This window comes from Patella vulgata, chromosome 9 (genome assembly GCF_932274485.2).
Source record: "Patella vulgata chromosome 9, xgPatVulg1.2, whole genome shotgun sequence".
Taxonomy (NCBI): Eukaryota; Metazoa; Mollusca; class Gastropoda; family Patellidae; genus Patella; species Patella vulgata.
The window spans coordinates 22,124,489-22,149,748 of NC_065887.2; the positions used below are offsets into that span (position 1 = coordinate 22,124,489).

A 25,260-nucleotide genomic window follows, 5' to 3' on the forward strand; every position below is an offset into this window, starting at 1 on the left:
GGGGGGGGGGCATAAGAGAAAATTGCCCGAAATCAATATAATATAATCAATATAGTATATATATCGAAATCAATATGATCAATATATAGTATATATTATATTGATGCGATGCCCGTTTTTCGGGCAATACCTATTTTCGGGCAATACCGTTTTTTCGGGCATACCTATCATAAGCGAGCTTCGGGCATATTTTCGGGCATGCAGTGGACAAGAAAAAGACGAGAAAATACTTTTCGGGCAGTGTGGATCTCATAGAAATAAGTTAGTTATATTTTTTCTCTAAACGTTAATAGAAAAAAAAGGTCGTCGAATTTTTCATTGCCCGAAAATAATACAGGATTTTACCGTCCGATGGCTTTTGCCACATGCACATGGTAAGACGTACACCTCGGGGCTATTTGCCACTTGTAAGTCTCTGTCTCGGCATCGCAATTATCAACCGATTTCAATGAAACTTAGGCCTACAGATCACGATAACATTAATAATAACTCAGAGTAGCCAAAATTTCGACCCTTTCCGGTAAGCAGTTTCCGATATATCAATTATTAAGTTACCACACATTTCATGTGGCACGACTGCCGACCACATGAACCGATATCCATGAAACTTACAGAATATGATAATTTTAAAAATATCTCAGAGTAGTCAGAATTTCGACCACTTCCGGTTAGCAGTTTCCGAGAAACTGCTAACCGGAAGTGGTCGAAACTTTGCCTACTCTGAGATATTATCAATGTTATCATAATCTGTAAGTTTCATGAAAATCGGGTAACAATTGCGGTTTGTGGTCGTAAGGCAGGTTGATATATTCGATTCATATCAACCGCAGATGACTATGATGATCGAAATAATACAAAGAACACAGAAATAAATTTTTATTCTTTTGACAATTAATTTTTTTATGGTACAGTTTGTAGCATTCAGCACCGAAATAGACGGCATACTTATCGACGTATTTAGATCGGTTATCCATGTCTAAGCTATTCAGAATTTTCTTTTCGTCCACATTTCGAATATTTCTCCACACACTCCAAGACTTGAAAGTATTTATAGCCCAAGACTTCCTTTGTAAAGTATTTTTTGGGTACAGTCCACTTAACACAGTCGGTCAAATCCTTTGGAAAACCTTCAAGGTTCACTGTCAGAATTATCAGAAAAGATTGCCTTTTGATCCAAATTTTCTTTATCCTTTTGACTAGTAACTAGTAGATCTTTGTCGGAATTTGCGTTCACGTCTATTGCGCCGTCAATCTGTTGGCTAAAAAGGATTGATTATTCGTCTGATAACGTATTACTATCCATTTTGTTTTTGTTTTCAAGTCAATTGAGCCTATATTTACTCCAAAATGGCGACAGTAGCTTGGTTTAAAATACAGATACGACGTCATCCTTATATGTTGGCGTATCATTATTTCAAATAATGGTATGGGCAATGTGCCAAGCATACATTATTTATACTAGTTAAAATTTTGAACCCGTGTGACATATTTCATTGCAAAGCACGTCACTCATGTTGTTTCAATATATTACTTAATGTCTCACTCTCGACCATTAAACCACACATAAACAATAACATTCACGTGCATTCACGTGATTAGTTCGGTAATTTTCGTTATATCGCGGAAACTATCGAACAATTATCCAATCATTGTTGACTTTTAATGGAAGACTCCATTTAATTTAAGGGTGATTAAAACTATGACGTTGTATTTGTCGGATATAAACCCTTTTCGAATAATCAGGCACCACGATCTAGGAAGTCACGTTCCGATGCGTGAATATCGCAAGGAACCAAGATCTTTGGGTTATATACATGTATTTCAAGCTTCATCAAAATCGGATGAAAATTGTGACCTCTTGTGTGTCCACAAGCTAAACACGTGATTTTTGGCACAATCAGAGACCATAATCCACGAAGTTACGGTCCTATTTATGCCAATTTCAAAAGGAACCGAGATCTTTGGGAGATGGACCTATATTTCAAGTTTCGTCAAAATCGGATAAACAATAAACATTGTGACCTGTAGAGTGCCCACAAAATTGTGGGCGGACGGACAGACAGACGTCCGGACGGACAGGGGCGACGACAAAATAAAAACAATCTTTAAATTACGAAATGCTAAGACTAAGACAATCTATTGAACAGATTCAATCCCAGTAGAAATATTAGATCGTATTTTACTCATGTTATAAGTGTTTTCTGTCCATCAGAATTCTGCAAAATCTTCTCCCAAAGTCCAAGAAATGGCATTTCAGGGGCTTTAGATCCCCCCCCCCCCAAAAAAAAAAAAAATCGGGGGCGGGGCGAATGCATTTGGTCGGCGGTAACAAGTATTTGGTCGGCGGTATTTATATTACGGTCGAAAGTCGTTATAACAATGCGGTCGGCGGTAATTACACGACGGTCGACGGTAAAAAGCATTTGGTCGGCAGTAGTCGGCGGTGGTCGGCGGTAAAAAGTACCACCGCTAAGAACATGTCAGCTCTTGCAGCTCCAGATGTTGTGTTCAACGGGAATTAATCGAGTTACTCAGTTACTCTGAATTATATGCGCCTAGGTTGATGAAGACTATATTTACTTCCGTTACTAATGAGCATGCGTCTTACACGTGGTACTGCCATTTCCGGTGGAGAAAGTGTAAGTAAAGTCTGACAATTTTGATTTTATGTAAATTAATTTATTATGAATGATTCATTTCACCAAGCAATTAGATCTTATCTGCTCAAACTGTGAAAGATGTTTTGAATATGACTGGGTCTGAACTCATAGCTCTTAATTTTTTTCTGGCGATATATATATATCATGTTGTTTTGGCGTCTACAAACTAGCCTAAACTAAGTATTAAAGTAAGTACACACAAAAAGTCAAAAAGTCGAAGTGTTCCGTCATCGTTGTCAATGCACAATACTACAGTAGATCTTTGAACGATCTGGAGAATATCTTTCTCTAGGGTTAGGGTTCACGTTAGGTTTACAAATTACATGTCAAACGTACAAATTGAAGCTGTAAAACCGGTGAGTTGTGGGTAAAACTATACTGAAGGGTTAGGGTTAGACTTAAAACTATTCTGAAGGGTTAGCCCAGACTTGTGGGTATAAACACAGAAAGATATTTTCCAGATCGTACAAAGATCTAGTATCATGGGTTGTTAATTGTCTGCAATTTGCACAAAAAAAAGCCAAAAGGGCAATGGTTTCTAAGTTGTGACCAAGACTCGAGAATCCATAAATTTTGGGCAGTGGATATTTAACCGTATACGGCACTTTACTTTATTTACTATTTTGCTGTACGCTTCCGTTTAACATGCGCAGTTCTCTGATACCTGGACTTAGCAGTTTTCGCTTTGGCGTCTGACATTAACCCATAACCCTAACCCAACAGTTCTGTTCGTTCTTTGTATAACATTGCTTCTTTTTCCGTTTCTTATAAAGGAACGAAATAGCCATACTTGAATTTCTATGGTAGAAACTGGAGAATTATTTTTAAAAGAAAATAAGATAATAAATGTAAATTGTAGAAAAGCATTTAGAATATTATTCTATTTTGGTCGAGGGCGCATTTATGCGGATTTTGGTTTTAATTTAAGTACTAAGACTGTCGGTGGTTTATGTTTTTCCCGTAAATCGTGCTTCTGCGCCGAAACGATGTACGGTAAAATAGCGGAAGTATATATTTTGCCGTATATGGTTAAATATCCACTTCGTAAACTTGTATATTACAGGGAAAAATATATATAACACGGATTACCGTGTATACAGAAAAAAGTAAAGTCGCTGCGTGCAAGATAAAAAAATCTTGTCCAAAGCCAAACTAACATACAAATCTAAAGAAAATTTGTGTGCACCGTTCTCTGAAAGAAATTAATTGTGCGTGCACAGAACATACTCTGCAGACTTGGTAGTAACCGGGTCCACATAATTCTGTGTGTGGTTTACTGTTCTGTGAACATATCCCAGGTGCATTTATTTACAATTATATCAGTTTGACTTTGAGAAACAGGACTAGAGTTATGAAACTGTCTGTATGATAATGTCTTCTACATTATAATAACATAAATTAGGGCCTGAAACTCAGTACCATATATACTTACTGTGTAAGTCGTCTAATTTCGACAAAGTCCGACACAACAATGTATAACTTATCGTCTGTTGTTGGATGAAACCAATGAAAACTGTTGCAGGTTGGATAAAGTTTGACAACCACTTGTTGCAAACAAACAAAGTGCAATCATTTTGATAGTTTGAGTATGGGCAACAAAAAATAACAACTGAAAGCTAAAAGTTATAGGATATTTATTGAAACAATTGATTGCCAATGAATAAACCGATATGACTGATTGCATGGATATCTATGTGCACTGCAAAGTTCTCAAGATAATTTTTATACACCCACATTTTCATATGAAAATTCCAATCAATAGAAACAGGTAACAAACCCATTACAGACGGTTTGATGGGATCAATTTTGACTAAGTCTAAATGATGCATTTGATTTTCAGATAAGTTGATATACAATAATTAACAGAATACAATATCAAAACGGGGGGTTGGATGGCTGAATGGTTAGCATGTGCGTGCTGTATCATAAAGTCTGTCATTGAGTCTACTGGCTTGGTTTCGAATCCCCAGTTGTACGTGACAAGGAGTAGGGTCGCCTGTCCAACCTCATGGGTTTTCTCCGGGTCCTCCGGTTTCCTCCCACTGCTAAAGACCCCTACGCGCAAGCGAATTATTGAAATAAAAAAAAAATAAACCATATGTTAGTCCCGAAATGACCTAGTTTGTGCCGAGTGGACGTTAAACCCTATTTCTCTCTCTCTCTCTCACAATATCAAAACATTGGATAAAACGATGGTTTTTTGATATTGTATCCTATTGATTATTGTATATTACATTTTCATGTGGACGTATATTGTCATCGTCTCTAGACATCCGTTTGCCCATCTGTCCACAATTTGTTTGTGGACACTCTACAGGTCAAAATCCAATTTTGAAAAAACTTGAAATATCTCCCAAAGATTTTGGTTCCTTTCGGAATTGGCAATTATCGGAATGTAACTTTATGGATTATGGGACGCCATTGTACAAAAAATCAAGTTTTTAGCTTATGGACACTCTAGAGGTCACAATTTTTATCCGATTTTGATGGAACTCAAAATGTTTGTTTATAACCCAGAGATCTCAGTTCTTTTGGATATTCGCGCATATCAGACTGTAACTTCCTGAATAATATTTTTTGCTTCTTAAAATATCCAAAAAGATCTTAGTTCATTTTGATATTTGTGCATATCGGACCGTAACATCCTGGATTATGACCCCTGATTGTACAAAAAATCACATTTTTTTTTATAGCTTGTTCTATGGTTTAAGGGGGGTTGGATGGCTGAATGGTTAGCGTGCGCGCGCTGTATCATAAAGTCTGTCATTGAGTCGACTGGCGTGGTTTCGAATCCCCGGTTGTACGTGGCAAGGAGTAGGGTCGCCTGTCCAACCTCGTGGGTTTTCTCCGGGACCTCCGGTTTCCTCCCACTGCTAAAGACCCCTACGCGCAAGCGAATTATGTAAATAAAATTAAACCATGTGTTAGTCCCGAAATGACCTAGTTTGTGTCGAGTGGACGTTAAACCCCATTTCTCTCTCTCTCTCTCTCTCTATGGTTTAACCTTGGTGATGTTATTCATTTGAGCATATAATTATCTCTTCTTTAGATCGTGTGAATACGATATTACAGGAAAAACGTCCTAATGGAATTTTGTTAAATTGTCCCAAGGAGGAAATGTATTGAAATTTAAATTTAGGATTTATCTAACCGCCTTACATTTATATTCAAGATACGCGATACAAGATAAAGCACTAATTTAATAATCATTCCCCTATCTTTCAACAACCTACATTATAAATCCAATCCAAATCATTATGCTTTATATTGTACATTTCTTTTATACTGCCTGCTATGTTCTGCTGGTTTGTGTAGTTCTTTGAATTTGTGAGAAAAGGAACTAAACTAAACCACGATGAAGATACAAATAATATCATCAATGAAATCCAGCTGGAACAAGGCAAGGGTCCATTTTCTCTGCTGTTTGCTTTTTCTGAATTTGGTATTAGCAGAAGACTTCTATCAGTTGTTGGCAATTTCCAGAAGTGCATCTACAAAAGAAATAAGAAAGGCATTTAAGAAATTGGCTATTACTATGCACCCTGATAAAAACCAGGTGAGATTAAGGTTATCTAAACAAAAATTATTGTACTATTAAGATGGGTTTGTCCATCACACTCTGGGACACAATAACCCTGCATCTTCTTGAGCTAAATTGCTCAGGCTTGGTGTAGTGCATTAGGTAAATTCCTTGACTAAGTTTGATGATTAACAGGGCAAGTCACTTTCATGGTTGAGTTTTTTTTAACACAATAACTCTGCTTTTAGTTGCGTTGGCATGTTCAGGCCTGGTGTGTATGTTCATTAGATGAATATCTTGATTGAGTTCATTGATGAGCATTTTCTGCTTAGACTGACCAGCAGCATATCTGACTGGCTGTCCGTCACGCTTTTTGAAATGTTCAAATTTATATATGAATTTCTTGACTATTGAACATTTTCTACTTAGGCTAAGCAGAGATATACGCAATTTGATCGGTTGACACAATAACGGTGCTTTTAAAGAAGGGAAAGTGATGGAACTTGGGTGTATAGTTTCATAAAATCAAGTTCAATAATCACCATGTCGATTACATGTATCTGCTTAGGTAATGCAAAATGATAAATAATTTGAGTTCTAGATGGTTTATGAAAACATTAATGTACAAGTAATTTATTTATTTTGATGTTGAAGTGGGACATTCACCTCACAGTTAACTTGTTTTATTTTTAAATTCACAGTGTCAAATTGATATCTGTTAGGTAATTGAATAGAAGTTATTTGTGATGATTATTACAGGATGATGCTAAGGCCCATGAAAAGTTTATAAGAATAAATCGTGCTTATGAAGTTTTAAAGGACGATAAACTGCGAAAGAAATATGATATGCATGGTGAAGAAGGGCTTAAGGATGATTTCCAGAGGGGGCGTCATTATGAAAGTTGGCAGTGGTACCAAGAAAATTTTGGTAGGCTTAATATTTATTTTTCCAAAAACTTAAATTTATTGCGATTATACATGTATAAGAACATCAGACATTTCCATTTCAGTTTTAAAAAACTAAGTCCATGAAATGGTTGCCTGTTATTTTACATATTTTTAATATAAAACTTGATATCTTGATGGAATAAAAGAGATTAATGGGTTAACAGAAACAAAATGTTACTAGTTAAATTAAATAGGCCAACAGACTTTCTTTTTATACTATAGGAATTTATGATGACGACCCTGAAATTATCACACTAAATAAAGAAGATTTTGGTAAGTGTTACAGCAGTTTTGATGTTAACATTTGAAAAACATTTAATAAACATTTATGCATTACATGTACTTGTCTATGTTTTTCAAAGAGAGGCTATGTAAAATATTATAACTTTGTTTAATGGATGACAGAAATGTTTTAATTACAGGGGTATAGTAACTGAAATATCCATTTAATCAATGATGATATGATAGTACTTTGAATTTTGATAAATTTGATTGTTTCTTTCTATTACAGAACAATCTGTAGAGGGAACTGATGATATTTGGTTTATTAATTATTATTCACCACAGTGTTCACACTGTCATCAGCTAGCACCAGATGTAAGTCTTAGTTAAACACAACATATTTATCCATAACAACCCAGATAGGTAATTGATTAGAAGCTAAATTCCATTCCATGTTTTAGTTTAACAATAATGTTGGTTTTTTCTTTGAAAATATAAAACATATTATCTACCTTTTATTGGTTAAACGGTGCAGCAGAGAGTTTACCATTTTCCTGAAGCAACAACCGCAAGTTTTACAACATCAAGCTTGATAAGATGTACGAAGTTAAGGTGAGATCAAGCCTTCTATTGAAGATGAGGGTTTATCATTACTGTCCTGAGTGTCAAGATGTCATTCTGTGGGTTAGGTTGTTTATCCAGGGCATATCTCCGAATTGCTGCATTGATCTTAACCAAACATTGTGTAGTTTGGATATGTTTTTCAATTGATGGTTATGTATTTAGGATTGCTACTGTCGAGGAAATACATCTTTCGGTAAATAGATGTCATACCTACAAAAGCTTTTCTTTGTTTTATATTAACTTTTGCATTTAATTATTGGGAACACTTTGAGCATTGAGCAAGTACAAGGTAATGCCTTTTCTAAAGAATAATTATATAAACAAAAAGATTTAATAACAGAAGTCTTTATTTTATATGACAATAGTAATATTTTATTTTATTTGCTGTATTCATTTACTGTCTGTTCTATTATGTTTTTATTAGGCAGTTGTTCTGTAGTGTACTATCTATTCATGAGGACTATTTTTTGTTTTTTTTATCTAAATGAATTTTCTGTCCTTTTCAGTGGAGAGCATTAGCTAAAGAAGTAGAGGGTGTAATACGTATTGGAGCCATCAATTGTGCTGATGACTGGCAGTTATGTCAGATGCAGGGAATCAGATCATATCCTTCTCTTGTCTTATATCCTGAGGTAGGCTTTACTTTGTTCTTACAATGGTGATTTTGTTCCACAGCAAATGCATTCTCTGTATCCCCAGTGATATCCTTCCATTCTACTCCACTAACCTCTGGATCCATACACAGGATTTTCATGAATTCAAATTATCTGCCCTTGATAGTAGCTTGATTCTACAAACCAGTTTACATAACCAGTCACCACAATAATCTTAAATGCAATAAAAGGCAAGTTACTTCCCTTCGCCCACTCGATTGGTCGATAAAAATAGTAGAAATATCGAGGGCGAGTATTACTAGACTATGTGTCTCCCCCGTGGATGGACCCAGAGGTTAGTGGAGTGAAACAGAACGATTCCACTGGGGATACCAAGAATGCAGCAAATTAAACAACAGTCACAATTCTGTGGAATACAATTACTATTTATTATTGAGCTTTGTTTCAACTGATTAATGCCATTACAGTACTCATAGTAAATGATCTGACCTGGAAATATTACTTTTATTTGTATCTGACAGAAATAAAATATAGAAAATAGACAAAATTAAAGGCAGCAGAGAAATTGTGCCTGACAAAACCTGAATTTGTTTCTGAGAATGTCTGTGACAGGTGTTATATTTCCAAGCTTGCTTAAAAACCAAAATTTACGTTAAAATGCAACTGTAATGGTATTAAGCACCCACCTGATACTTTTCCAGCAAGGCATAACACCATAAAGATTATTTGCTTAACAAAGTTTTGTACAATAAAACTTGAATAAGTTGGACACATGTCAGGAAAGTAAACTTGCAAGGTACGTCTGAATTTTCTTTGTTCAGTTTCATTGTTATTGGTTATTACTTCAAATAGTCAATTGTTACCCTAAAAAAAATAAACCTCCTTCATTAAGCCACACATTTCATTCACCATTTTATGATAATTTAATATTGTTACAGAGAGAAAAGTATTTTGGAGATCGTTCTGTTCATACTTTAGTCAAATATGTAATGAAACATGTAAAAGTACGACATAATGAATTATGGTCAGGTAATTTTAACTACTTGGTAAATGGTGAATCAGATGAAGTTGAGAGTGATCTGCCCTGGTTGATTAGTTTCTGTGGAGAGGGTGGTGGTAAGTATATAATCTAAATTATTACAGAAATATGATTTAAAAATCTAAGTAGGGCTGATTCACCTTTGGTACATCCACTTCAAAATGCAGAAACATGGCACAACCAGACATTCTTCATTTCAAAACTGAAATGAAACATTGTTCTCACTGATGTGGTAAGTGGTATTAAACATGTATTATGCAAGAGCTTAATCTGCCTATTGCAGGTCTTTCTTTAGGCCTTAAATTGTTATCTAAATTATTAATTAGACATTGATTAACTTACCAAGATCATAATCAACTCTTGATGCCATTGGATGCGTGTGATATTTAGTGGATTTGAATATGTTTTATGGGGGATGAAATAATGGTAAATATGGATAATCAAGACTTTGTTTATCATCGTAGCAGTGGTAGTAATGACAATCGAGGCTAGCCTAGAATTTAATCGCTAATATCTAGTTTCAGAGTGAAATAATTTGACTGAAATTCAATATCTATCTTTTAACTATTATAGCGAGAACTGTCCGCTCTTGATCTAATTTTACTGAATTTTCAGTATTCTGAAAAGAATTATCATACCCTGCCCCATGCATATCCTGTCACAACTTGAGCATTACGAATAGTAATGAAATTATATGGGGTTTAATGTATAGTGGGTATACACAGGTCCTCAGATTATTGTACCATCGATTTTCCTTACGAATGCCTCCGCTGGAAAATCCTGAGCAACTTTCACTGCCTACACCTGGATCTCCAAGCATCCCATGGCTACCTCACAGATGGAAGTAGAGGATGTGTATACTAATTCCAGATCATAGTTTTGTTTTATTTTATTGTAAATATTATGTCTATTGTATTGATATCTTACAGATTGTTTAGAAAGTATGACATGTCTAAAACTAGCATCCATGTTGGTAAGTTTTTTATTCACTAATAACTATCTATACATTTTAAGGCCCTGTATGCAATACTAAGTGGTCTAATCATAATCAGTAATTTCTAGTGTGTTTCAATTTTCCTTGGACATCGTGAGCAAATGTTTAGAAGAGGTATCCAGGAAAGTAGGGGAGGTTATAAGCTATTAAGATTTGTGAGAGGAAAATCCTCACCTATTTAGGATTGCTTCCATACAAATCACTGAACAATCTGGAGGGATGTAATAGTTTGATGAAATGTTGATTATTACTACTGTATTTCTGTGTTAATTATCCAAGTTGGTGCAGAAAAGTAGGATGTTAAATTCCATTTCATTACTGCTACAATATAATAGGTCGTGCTTGAAATAAGTTAGATATTGAATTTCTGTTGTATTAAAAAAAAAAAAGCTATATGATCACATAATTTTTAAGTCCATCCGACATGGCAATTCATGTGTAAGCTATTATGCTTGTCTGAATATTCTAGAGAGTTATAGTTTCAAATTCTATTAAATTTATGAAGAGTTGTATAAATTTATTATAACCTGCACATTCAAATTTAAGATTTTAAGTTTTAAATATCTCTATGATTCTTACTTTTATTATACCTCAATGAATAATCCGATCTATATGTAAAACAAATTCTGTCTAGGATTCAGACCATTATCATGTTCACAAGCTTTCACAAATTGGAACATAAATGGGAGATATCTGCATGATTTGTAAACAAAAGTCTCTGAATTTTGGAAAGGTTTCCTGCTTAGACACAAAATAACAATAACAATGGAAAAAAATATGTTAAGATTTCTGATCTGTAGAGCGGTCACAGATATTGTAGACAGGCAACAGACCAGGGTTACGAAAGTATATAAAAGTGTATAAAAATGTTGCCGTTTTTTTTATACTGACAATCATATAATTGAAATTTACAGTTGGTATAACTTGCATTTTTACAGCATGAACTGGTTAATGTAGGCTATGTAGACTGTTATTCCAGTGGTGATATTTGTGAGAATCTGGATGTAGAATATGGAATATATTTTTATGAAGCTGGGGAAGTTAAAAAACATAAAGGAACAGTAAGTATGTTATGACAAGCAAAGAAATAGACTAGAACAAAAAAAGGAAAATAAATAAATTGCCATTTTGTACATGGTACAATTCAAATCTGATTTAAATCCAATATTTATTTTGTTTTGGTTTTTATGATTCCATTGGCCTACACTGCATAGAGATCTAAGACCACTCTTACCAGCTGTCTTGTTGTAGTTTAAAGGTGAAAGAAATAAATGAAACAAAACGAAAATTACTTGATTCCAATCCTAAATCAAACCTCTACCTTTTATTGCTTGGCATGTTTATAATTAACTATCTGTGAGATTTATGTGAATGTCTATTTTAACATTTTTGATATCTTTACCAGTGAAAACTAAATTTACTAAATATGATGAATGTTGTTTTTTTTTAATACAGGAAATATCATCTCTAGTAGCTCAAGAAATAGCACAGATAGTTTTATCTCAGTTACCAGACGTTAATAGTTTAGATGAAAAAACTCTACAGGTATTGACTGCGGCTTATTTACATCTATAATCCTCTAACTTTATTATATAAAAAATATATTTGATTCAGAATCTGAGAGTGGAAACTTTTATAGTATACAGAATAAGCAAGGGTTTTTGAACACATTATGATATATTGAACAACTCATTGTTTGGGTACAAAGACTATAGAAACCTAATAACCTGTATATTTTATACACATGTGCTTCATGTGCACGGAAACAACTGAGCCATATTGTGAATCACACTATAGTATAATGAAAAATGGATGCCGTGTTACAATCATGTCTGATAGATCATAGAAAATAACCCTTTTCTATGATTCACATAATGTTTTGTAGTCTGCGCCCAGCCTTTTATTTCAATGCTAATTCTTTATGATTTTAATTACTAGTCGAGGCCAGAGCTCAAGGGGAGATCATTCCCAGAAGCTAGATTACTTTTGTTGTTTTGATTTATGATTTTGATTTGGGAACAGTTCCTGGCTTGAATAAACACTGAATAATATTTGTGTTGTCATTACTCCCAACAACACAATAACCTATGGATATGTAATTATTTTTCAGTCAATATTAACCAATAAAAACACAGGGCAAGATGAACATTGGTTAGTGCAATTTACAGATACTGATGAAAGTAGTGGTCTAGAATTACGCAAGCTGCCAGCCATGTTAAGAGAATTTTATGTAAGTTTTTCTCGAAATTTCCCGAAGTGTATGACAAGAGAGTATGACAGATGACTATAACTGTTTTACAATTTTATTTATAGACCGTGTCTTATCTACATAGTTACTTTGTTGATCTCGTTCATCTGATTATTTGATCTTTATTTCATTCCCATTCTAATTTTGGTGTACCCTAGACTGCAAAAAAGTCTAATTAATTATATACTAAGATTATTCTTGTTCGAACCAAAACATCATTTCATGGGCTTGATGAAATGAAAGGTCATGTTAGGTTAGGTCAGTTCATTGAAGTGCAAACTTTTAAAGGTATTGTTATATATTAGTGTAAATGTAAGCAACATAAAAACAACAAAAACAGAAGAATGATCTTATTTTAATTTTACCAATTTATTATTCCTTCATGCAAATCAGTGACATAATTTGACACCATCTCAGGAATTTTGCATAATCTGTCATCTGTTGTTTCGAATAACTTTTCATAATGTTGATTGTTGGTTGCTACAAGGCTAATACAGTTTTTGTGCACTTTTGTTTTTGAGCATGAGGATATAAGATTTCACAATGCAAGAAGCTTTGGAAATATGAAGCATTCTAAATGATGATTTTGTAGCTATGAATTTAGTAAATTGAAAGTTGGATTGGAACGAAATGAATCGGACAAACAATTTACTTTTGTTTTTAAATTTATTGTTGATTGCAATTAATCATTTATTGACAGGTACTAAAATGTTGTTGTCAGTGATGGATATCCATAGATTTGAATGTCAGTATTTTAACTATATATTTATTTTATCTTATAGATTGGACGTGTAAACTGTAAAGTATTATCTGAATTATGTGAAACTTTACATTTCAACAAGTTCCCTACAATTTTAGTATTTAAACAAAATGGTGGATATGAAACTCTTTATGGTGAGTTCTAGTTAACACAGTTGTGTGTTCTGATTTAAGATTTTATTAATCCTGTTTCTACAACCTCCTATACTGTAATATAGATAAATGGTGATTTTATAGAGCACCTGAACTGTACCATCGAACCAAAGCAATCTAAATAAGATTATTGGTTGTGAGAATACTGAAGGAATAAATGAAATGGGGTTTAACGTCCTATGAGGGGAATAGTGCTCGGACAGCACCCCAACATGTACATGGGACCTGGGTTTTACGGCCATCTGAAAGACTAGGCACTGTTCCTTGCAAGGTCCTCCATCCTTCACCATTGACAAGGAAAAACCAAGCTGGAAAATCCTGAGAATTTTCTTGGCCAATACCAGGGTCATTCCTCATACCTCCTAATTAGTGAGTCAGCCCACACTGGCTCCCGAAATACTGAAGGGAAAGATTACACAGATATCTATATTGATAAACATGAAGATACAACTCATCATAACTAATATAACTAATCATATCCTGTTATAATTACAGGAAGAATGACTGCACATGATATTGCAGCATTTGCCAGAGACAGCGCCTCCACACCGATGGAAAATTTAGGGCCTTCAGATTTTCCTCAAAGGGTTGTTGATAGTCGTGATCCGTGGTTTGTTGACTTTTTTGCTCCAGTAAGTTGACATTGTTTTTATTCCATCCTGTGCACAGTCGCAGTAATTTCAGAACACATTTGGTTCTTTAACCTAACATTTATTGAGTAGCTGAAGATGCATTATTGTAGGTCTTTTTAACATGACAAGCCCATAATCAACTCTCTGGGCCATTGGATGGCATACAATTGTAATGATAAAATAGATATTTGAGATTAAATCTTTATTGTCAAGTACCAATACCAGTGCTACAATAATAAACAATCTACGGTACATTTTGTCAAAATTTTAAACACTCATAACTATGCACAGAATAAAGTAATTTAATTGAAATTTTCATTATATATTTTTGAACTATTATAGCAAGAACAGCCTGCTTTTAAATAATACATCTTTAACCTTCAAGTCACATTAATGTCTTACAAACAATTGGGAGTTGGTAGATACTACTTACTAGCGATTCTACTGCCAGTACTTTAAAGTGTGTCTTTCATTTAAATAATTGGTCATATTGCTGACTAATTTTTAACTGTACCAAAATAAAAAATACATGCTTTATATTTCAGTGGTGCCCACCATGTATGAGATTGTTACCAGAGTTTAAGAAAGCAGCTAGGGATTATGGTGATAATGTTAATTTTGGTACAGTAGATTGTACAATACATGATAAACTCTGCTCAACAGTAAGTAATAATCAGTGTGTTTTTGATCAAATTATCCAAAAGAAGGAATATGGTCTTTGGTAATGCATTAAAGCAAAAAGAAAACATTTCAATTGTATTTTATAGTGTTCTGTACTAATTATTGCTTTCTAAGTTTGAAACTCAGATAAGGCCAAAGGTCTATGTTGTTGTTACTTTAGTGTGTTGCTGCTTATAGTACTTGAGGATACTTGATAGTGAATTCAGGGAATATTCTGAATTGACATGTAAATTCTTGGATTTTCAATCAGTCTCAGAAACCAAATAAGATTGGCAGGAGGCTGGAAATTGCTGTACTGGCATATATGTCAGTATCATGTTTTTAATTATTTACAAATTCTATTTTTTAGTATAATATACGATCATATCCAACAACTATATTTTATAATCAAAGTAAACCGATACAATATAAAGGTCATCATCATGCAGAAGCAATGGTTGAATTTTTACAGGTTAGTGAGCTTTCTTTCTTTAAGTTCTACTGACTTTTTGATTAGGAATGATCTGTGTTGAGATCTGTGAATCCACCAGTTTGTTTTGATGATCCTGAATCATAGGTTGTTTGCAACTATGATAAATATTGATATTTATTTGATAATTAGCAAAACTTGAATTGATAAAATCTTTATTTAGGATACATAGTCTGTTTTAATGATTTATCAATTGTCCATTTTTGTGCCGTGTTCACAAACCAGTAAAACAATTGTGTTTATTATGAATAAATTCAATTACTTATTATAATTTAAATCAGAATTTGTTGCATAAATTTAATGTATTCTTCTTGTATATATTTATTTAGGATACAATGAATCCACCTGTCATAATATTAAACAAGGAATCATTTAATAGACTTGTTAAAAATAAACAGTCAGATGAAATCTGGTTAGTTGATTTTTATGCACCATGGTGTGGTCCATGTATGCAGCTAGCACCTGAATGGAGAAGATTAGCAAAAGTAAGATCACTTTTAGATTTTTATTACTGGAATATATATATATATTTTTAAATCCACTTTGTAATCTAAAATGTTCCGTCATGTTTCCCTTTCTGGCTTAAGGGGCAGATATTGATATTATTAGATTGTGTACCGATGACGGGTGGGGTGGTTGGATGGCCAAATGGTTAGCGCGTGCACATTGTATCATAAGGTCTGTCATTGAGTCAACTGGCATGGTTTTGATTCCCTGGCTGTACGTGACAAGGAATAGGGTCGCCTGTCTAACCTTGTGGGTTTTCTCCGGGTCCTCCGGTTTCCTGTCACTGCTAAAGACCTACACGCGCAAGCGAATTATTGAAATAAAATTGAATCATATGTTAGTCTCGAAATGACCTAGTTCGTGTCGAGTGGACATTAAACCCCATTTCTCTCTCTATACCGATGACAGTAAAACGCTACAGCTCAACATACACCATATTACATTTGTTTTTCATCCGTTATCCTGTAGTCATTGCCTATTGACTTTCAACAATTTCTGCCAATTGTTTCAGAGTTATTGCCCTTGATCTTTTAGAAAAATCTTGGGGATGCTCTAAGAAACTAAAGTTATCATCCAGTTGACGTGAAATGTATACACAGGGTTTATGTTCATCAGAAGAATAACCTTTATCACTTATATAGGTCTTGAAGATAATTATAGATTGTAGATATATTTTTATATTTGTGGTGTATAGATGTTGAAATCAACAAAGGGTGTGCATGTAGCAGAAGTTGACTGTCAAGAAAATAGTGATGTATGTAGACAAGAAAGTATCAATTCATATCCTACAATGAGACTTTTTCCTATGGGAACCACGAATACTGCCAAGTTTCAGTAAGTAAAAAAAAAAGTTGTTTTCTGGAATACATTAACCTTGAATACATTAATAAGTATTAAATTTATTATGTGTAACACCTTAATTAATTGTTGGTAGTGCAAACTTTGGTTATACAAATATTAAGAAATCAGATCAGGAAATGAAGTAGCTGTGGTAGTATTGCTGTAAGAACTACCAAACAGGGCTAATAAAAAAGGACATCGACCATGCAGTTAGAAATGGTTCCACTGCTGATGTCTTCCGTCTTGCTCCAGCCACAGTAGTGGATTGTTCTAAGGACTTCTTTTAAACAAGTTTTGTAACTATTTGATGACAAAACAAAAAAGTTACTGGCCTATAACTCCATTAATTTCCAATTACACTAACCCCGATTTGTACTGCACATAGCTAAACATATAATAAACCAATTCCCATTAAAATAAAGGTGAAACATTACCACATGAATTCATAAATAAAATCCAACGGCTATGTGATATTTCTGGTCAGTGAGCCTAAGCTATACTCACTGAGCCACTGTGACTCCCTACTGTAAGAACAGTGTTCAAGGTTCTTGGCTTGAGCTGAGAAGAACTTTCAAAGTTTCTGCTTGTCATGACTGACAAAGAAAGTGTGTCTGCTCACTCAGTAGTCTTACATGACGCCGCACCAATTTAAATTTTATTCTCCAGGAATACCGGTATTTGTTTAAAATTTTGCTTCCTATTTCGTTTGAAAAAAGATGATTTAAGAATTAAAAGTTTTGATATTTTAAACAAAACATAGTTTGCAAGACTCAGGTGACAATTTACTTATAAACCTAAAGAACTAAAATTGGAATTGGATGGGTCTGATCGATTGTGGTTGGGTTAACTTTTTGCATCATTGTATTTCAGTATGTATAATGGTTGGCATAGAGATGCCACATCACTTAGGGCATGGGTGTATGAATATTTGCCTTCTAAAGTAGCAACCCTTTCTAGAAATAGCTTCTATGAAAGAATATTAAAGAGTGCTGAACCGTGGATTGTAGATTTTTATGCACCATGGTGTGGACATTGTCAAACATTTAAACCAGAGTTTGAAAAAGTAGCAGAGGTAAATGTTATTTATAGATTCATTAATTTAGCAAACAGATTTTTTAGGTTTTAAAATAGTTAAAGTTGTTGCTTCAGATTTTCAGAAAGTAAGTTGTTGCTCCACACTGTGAGTCTTATAAACCCACCCTTGTTGTCCCCCACCTTTTGGGGACAAGTTAACTATCCTTCTAATTGAGGTAGAATGTTCAAACTTGGTGTAGGTGTTTCTTAGGTCAATGCCTTGATGGAGTTCGAAGATGAGAATTTTCTGCTTGGGGTAAGCAGAGATAAGCAATTTGATTGGTTGATGCTTTGGGACACGGTAACTTTAGTTCTAATTAAGTAAGAGTGATGAAACTTGGTGTTTAGTTTAATTACATCAGTACTTTGACTAAGTTTGATAATTAGCATTTTCTGCTCAGGGTAAGCTGAGTGATAAGCAATTTGATTGGTTGAGACTTTGGAACACAATAACTCTTCTTCTAATTGAGGTAGAATGTTCAAACTCGGTTTAGGCATTCATTAGATGAATGTCTTTTCTGGGTTCAATGATTAACATTTTCCACTAAGGCTAAGCAGGCAGAACTAAACAATTTCATTAGTCGATGCTTTAGGACAAGATAACTTTGATTCTAACTGATGGAGAGTAATGAAACTTAGTGTATAGTTGATAATCAGTTTGAAAAAGATAAATGTGCAATTTATTAATATGTGTCAGCTATTTATTTTTGGGATTTCGGCAGGGGACATCAGCCTCACTGTTGTCTTGTTTCATCAAAATTGGCTTTTATGGTCTTGAAAAGATAATAAATTAATGGGTGTGGTACATGTAGACACATGTGGTCAGCTATTTTGTCCTTGAATAAAAACACTTTTTCCAGTAAATTCTGGACTTCCCTGTTTTTAAATTAATACTGATTTGATCCCAAAATAGTGACAATAATTGATTCTTGCAAAAGAGGTCATTGGAATCAGCTTGTATCACAAAATTCAGGCTGAAAGTATCTTCATGAATGTTGTAATTTGTTTATATCAACAGAGTTTGGATGGTATAGCTAGAGCTGGTAAAGTTGATTGTCAACAATATCAACATCTATGTAATGAAGCTAGTATAACAGGTTATCCTACTGTTAGATTTTATAAAGGTTCAACAAATAACCAACAACAGGTAATAACATCTATCTTTAAACTTATCTAATTGCTGGACTTGTATCTTAAAATTGGGTTCTTGGATTTACCGAATAGTTAGTATCTAGAATCTGGAGGATTGTTTGACTTTATTTATAACTAAAAACCTATCTGTTTCCTTATATAGCATTGTTTACTAATCTTGTCAGTTTTCCTGTTGTCACTTCAAATCTTATAGAATTGTAGACTAGACTTGTCAATAATTATTGTCATTCTGGTATTCAAATTCTATAGAATTGTTAAACTACTATCTAAAATAGAAAGGATTATTGTACTTGTATGTATGACTTATAATTTTTATCTGATGTCTTTGTATTCTATATATTACAGCATCCTAGTGGTAGGGATATTGATAGTCAGGATGCTGAAACTATTATAGAATTTGTTCGTAATAATAGAAGAAGACGGGTAAGAACAATTTTGTTTAGTTACTTTTTAACATCAAACAAATTTACCTTGAGTATACCAATAGTGTTGGTATCTAATTACACTTCCTGATTGTAAAATATTATGAGTCTAATATTGGCCAAATTGGTTGGATTTGATTTTCATCTGTTTTTTGGTGTTATTTCATTTATCTCAGCAACCACTGTATTGTACCAAATGAACTGGAGCTTTATTTAAATACAAATTATATAAATTTGTTTTGAAATGGGTCTGAGGAAAGCATTTTAGAAGACTAAAATTGTAAAAAATTTGTGCTATGATGAAGGTGCGGATTGAGATAGAACGGCTCCATTTTTGGATTTTTGAATGTTCTTTTTCCTTAGTTTGTTCCATTTTGCATACTTAAAATAAAGTAAATATTTTGAGATGGTCTATGATAGCTACATGTATCTCATATCCTTTAAAACGATGTACTTGTAATCAACAAATAAAACATTATGCTATATTACAATAGTGAGATTGTTTAATGATTCTTAATGTTACTCTCCAGACCATTGAGGTGTATATTTTTGTTTATTGTATTTTCTAATCAAGTTTCAATTTTTTTTAACCAACTTGAAGGTTACAGAGAATTATAAATAAATTACAATTCAGTGCCTTCTTTTATTTTTTTGTTCCAGAAAGATGAGTTATAACCTACAGTTACTGTGAAATGTACTGAACAAAGTGTCATATAATGCAATATTTATTATAAATTTCCTGTTGTTGGAAACCATCGTTATTGTAATTGCCTGATATTTTCACTTTTTTTTGTTATATTTTTGTTTTATTATACAATGAGGGATCTGTGGTTTTCTTTGCGTTTAGGTTTTTTATTATTATATTTACATGTCCAAGGTATTATAAAATTTTATCATTATATATTTCATATCGCTATATTTTTTCTAGTCATACATCAATTTATAACGGGAAATTCTCGTTTATTTATAGACTAGTGTTAAACCTGATATTATCCTTTTCTTTTTTTTATGTCATAGCAGTATCCAATCTTAAACATAAACCCTAGATTTCTTATGCAGTTAACAATAGGGTAATAATATGGTGTTTAGACATAGAAACAATGTCAGTATCATTTCAATTGATAAAGAATATTTAAATGCTTCGAACAAAAACCTAATGTTAAAATATTATATTTATGATACCAATATGTATGGTTGTGCCAAATTATAATTTACTGTTATAAGGTAACATAAATATTAAATTTTTTCAAGTGACTTGTGCCATAAAGTAGCTTAATTACTTATTTAATTATATATAAAGTAATATAGGTGTCTAATAGTGTGTTCAAGTAACCTCAAACTAAATGACTAAGATGTGTTCTTCACTGTCAGGCCCAATAGATATGGCATCACTCCAATCCAATTGCTGGCACATTTTTTTATTATTCTATAATAAGCCTATGTAATCAAAATATAAAGTAAAATGAACAAATAATCCTATATTATCTTATGTTTACATGTTGTTAGATTTTAAATTACCAAACTGTACTGTTAGGTTTTGGTTTGGTGTTTAAAGAATTATATTATAAATTGTATATTTTGGTGTTTATATTAGAAATTGTATATTTCAGTAATTAAACTAGAATTATTATTGAAATTGTATATTTTAGTGTTTATACTACAGTTAAATTAGAAATTGTATAGTCTGCATATTTATTAGTTATGGCAGTTATATATAAATGGGGTAGTAGTTTATGATTTATTTCTGTTTAAATATTATATTTCACTGTTATAAATAGATTCTTATCTGTGTCTCATTGAAGCTTTCTTCACGTTGTATATAATGCACAACTGCACATAAGAAATTAGTGTTATACCTTAGTTCATTGTATTATGTTACATATGGGATGATGTAATATCATGTGATGTCTACAATGTCATGAGATAAATATTCTTGGGAAAATAGTTACATCGATCTGATTGTTTTACTTAAGCCCCACTCGGTTATAAAATTATTACAGGAGATATTAAATTTAGTACAACATACATGTATATTATATGCAAGTTATATTTACAGTGTCTTATAATTTACTTCAGTGCATTTGATTACCACAATATGTTTAAGGACTTTAAAGACGGTGCATCTATTTCTTTATTCTATCAGCAGCTACAAAAATCAATGTTTAAACAATTTTAGACACATCTTCGATGCCACCAAATCATTCTAAATGGAGTCCCCATACTGACAAATAACTATATGTAATTTGAGTGAATCGATCAAATTGACTCATAATGTGCTTTGAGATAATGATTGCATTATTTGTGGCTTGTGGTTAAATAAACTTAGAATTCTTTTAAAAGTTGATTTGAGCAACTGTCATTATCTATTGTTAGAATGTAGAAATCGGTGGACCGTCTCCTTTCAGTTATTGATCAAAATCTTTTAATATAGTGGTACTTTGTGACATGACATGCAGAACTTTTAACACTGAAATTTGAAGATTTAATGATGTAAATAATGATTTGTTTAGCAAACAGTATTAATTACAATCACAACGATCATAATCTCAGCCTTAATAGTTATAAATTACATTGATAAAAATCTTTTCTTGATATCTCCCATTTTATTGTATTTTATAACCATTTATTAAGATTTTACATGCTGATACATGTTGTCAAATGTTTCTATGTTTAAAGTTATAAACAAAGTATTTAAAATGAAAGATTTTTCAAATAATTCTTTGTACACTTACGACTTACTTAACTCCAGAATCTATGTGTGTCTTTATATATAAATTATTATTAATGATTTGACAATAGTAAACTGAATTGGGTATTTATAACTATTTACACAATGTATATGGTAACCGATCGATCAAAGCATTTTGTACCCCTGTGAATTGCTGGTCATAATTTTCTTTAATATTTTTTTTTCTTTTTTTAGCTGCTTTTATCTATGTATTAATTGTATGAATGCTTTAATGTAATTAAAAAGTAAAGTATTGATAGGTTGTATTAGAATACTAAAATGGGGATTGTCTCATAATATCACTTACAAATGACATTTTAGGACAATTGTATAACATGCCATTCCATTTATAGCCTATATACAAAACCATATTTGAAATCCATGTGTTATTCTCACACTCATATGTTTATGTATTTATAACATTAAAATACATATTATCTACATTGTAATCATTTAATTGCCTATCCATTGTACATGTACATATTGTTTTTGTCCCCCGCCTTTCGAAGAAAGCAGGGGACTATTAAAATGGGTTCGTCCGTCTGTCTGTCTGTCTGTCTGTCTGTCTGTCCGTCTGTCTGTCCTTCTGTCTGTCCGTCTGTCTGTCCGTCACACTTTTTGGGACACAATAACTCTCTTCCTAATTGAGCTAGAATGTTCAAACTTGGTGTATGTGTTTATTAGGTCAATGCCTTGATGGAGTTCGAAGATGAGCATTTTCCACTTAGGGTAAGCAGAGATAAGCAATTTGATTGGTTGATGCTTTGGGACACGATAACTCTCTTCCTAATTGGGCTAGAATGTTCAAACTTGGTGTATGTGTTGATTAGGTCAATGCTTTGATGGAGTTCGAAGATGAGCATTTTCCGCTTAGGGTAAGCAGAGATAAGCAATTTGATTGGTTGATGCTTTGGGACACGATAACTTTTAATTGAGCTAGAATGTTCAAACTTGGTGTATGTGTTTATTAGGTCAATGCCTTGATGGAGTTCGAAGATGAGCATTTTCCGCTTAGGGTAAGCAGAGATAAGCAATTTGATTGGTTGATACTTTGGGGCACGATAACTCTCTTCCTAATTGAGCTAGAATGTTCAAACTTGGTGTATGTGTTGATTAGGTCAATGCCTTGATGGAGTTCGAAGATGAGCATTTTCAGCTTAGGGTAAGCAGAGATAAGCAATTTGATTGGTTGATGCTTTGGGACACGATAACTTTAGTTCTAATTAAGTGAGATTGATGAAACTTGGTGTATAGTTTCATTACAGTAATACCTTGACTAAGTTTGATAATGAGCATTTTCTGCTCAGGGTAAGCAGAGCGATACGCAATTTGATTGGTCGAGACTTTGGAAAACAATAACTCTCCTACTTTGATTGTCCCCCGCCTTTCGAAGAAAGCAGGGAACTATTAAAATGTGTTCGTCCGTCTGTCTGTTTGTCTGTCTGTCCGTTCCGCTTATGGTAAGCAGAGATAAACAATTTGATTGGTTGATCTTCGAATTGAGTAAATGTTCATGCTTATTGTCCCCCGCCTTTCGAAGAAAGCAGGGAACTATTAAAATGGGTTCGTCCGTCTGTCTGTTTGTCTGTCCGTTCCGCTTAGGGTAAGCAGAGATAAACAATTTGATTGGTTGATGCTTTGGGACACTATAACTTTAGTTCTAATTAAGTGAGAGTGATGAAACTTGGTGTATAGTTTCATTACAGTAATACCTTGACTAAGATCGATAATGAGCATTTTCTGCTCAGATTAAGCAGAGCGATAAGCAATTTGATTTGCTGAGACTTTGGAACACAATAACTCTCTAATTATTTTCCTATTTCGGCGGGGGACATCAGCCTCACTGTTGGCTTGTTCTTTCTGCTTTATATAAATTGAATAGTTAATACTAAAATTGTGCATTTGGGCTGTATTGAAGAATAAACTGTCAGCCAACAATGGATGGATAGGTAAATTTAATCAGTAGGCACTATAGGCTTCTTTGTAGATAACTATGAAATTTTATACAAAATTGTAAGCAATTTGCTTTGTTATCTCATAATTATATTACGGTGGTACTAGATTTTTTAAATTTAATTGGTGATGATTTGAATTTCAATATATGGCAGGCTAGTCTGCTGAAATTTAAGCTTATATTTGTGATTTATAAGCTTATGTGTTTGTAAGACATTTATCTTTATAAACTTTGAATATTTGTGAATTAGATATTCATATAGCTATGTAATTAAATTTACAAGAACTAAGAGGCCTTTTATCTGGTAAACAGATACTTATAGCTTTTCTGAAGAAAAACACTACTGCTATGATGATTTTTAGTCTGCACTGTGTGTGCATGAATTGATAATAAACCTATTTTGAAAAAAAATATTTAAACTCTTGTGTTTTAATATACAAAGGTTTTTAGCACAGGTTTATTAGGTGGGGTGGTTAGGTCAAGGAGAGCTAAACACACCTCACCCTCTCACCTTCAATTTACTGAAAAATAACTATTGGCAGTGTGGATGTGCTTATTCCTTTAAATAATGGAAAATGTTCTTAATAAATGAATGACAATTGGTTCGAGACTCGAATACTAAAAAATAATTTCTTTTTCAAACACACTTCTACATATCATAGTAATTTTCAAATCATCTGTAATAAAAATATATTCTCTAGTGTCAAATATATAAAATCAAATCCCTGGTCTATCAAATTTAATAAACAATTTATGCTGCCATCAAATTGATGAAATTTTCAATAATCTGGTACAGATGTAAGGATAAAGTCCACTGTGGCCCAGTTGGTTATAATTGATGATCATTTAAGCAGCAGATTATAATCTAATTCCCTGATTAAATCTTGATTCTTTTTAATTCAGATTATTGTCAACAGAAAACAGCTGTTTGAAATTTGATCCTAGCCCTGACTTCCTTCCATATGACCTTATATGGGCATGTGTTTACAAAATTATCTCCCTTTGTAAAGCCCCATGTGG

General features: G+C 33.1%; 1 protein-coding gene across 1 annotated transcript; it reads left to right on the forward strand.

The window, feature by feature from the left end:
- The first annotated feature begins 5,355 nt into the window (after positions 1-5,355).
- Positions 5,356-24,846, forward strand: LOC126832106 (dnaJ homolog subfamily C member 10). The gene is made up of 20 exons (XM_050562794.2): positions 5,356-6,216; positions 6,940-7,108; positions 7,351-7,401; positions 7,640-7,725; positions 8,481-8,606; positions 9,527-9,704; positions 10,557-10,600; positions 11,560-11,682; positions 12,077-12,166; positions 12,732-12,851; positions 13,652-13,763; positions 14,277-14,413; positions 14,959-15,075; positions 15,444-15,545; positions 15,893-16,048; positions 16,765-16,904; positions 17,781-17,982; positions 19,003-19,131; positions 19,482-19,559; positions 20,219-24,846. The coding sequence occupies exons 1-20, from the start codon at positions 6,016-6,018 to the stop codon at positions 20,231-20,233; spliced, it is 2,376 nt and encodes a 791-aa protein (XP_050418751.1). The 5' UTR covers positions 5,356-6,015; the 3' UTR covers positions 20,234-24,846.
- Positions 24,847-25,260: the final 414 nt, after the last annotated feature.

Excerpts from the sequence above, each read along its gene's own strand:
- LOC126832106 (XM_050562794.2), top strand. The coding sequence starts at position 6,016 with ATGAAGATACAAATAATATCATCAATGAAATCCAGCTGGAACAAGGCA. Across the intron at positions 11,683-12,076 it reads TTAAAAAACATAAAGGAACA|GAAATATCATCTCTAGTAGC; the intron begins GTAAGTATGTTA and ends TTTTTAATACAG. Across the intron at positions 13,764-14,276 it reads TGGATATGAAACTCTTTATG|GAAGAATGACTGCACATGAT; the intron begins GTGAGTTCTAGT and ends TTATAATTACAG.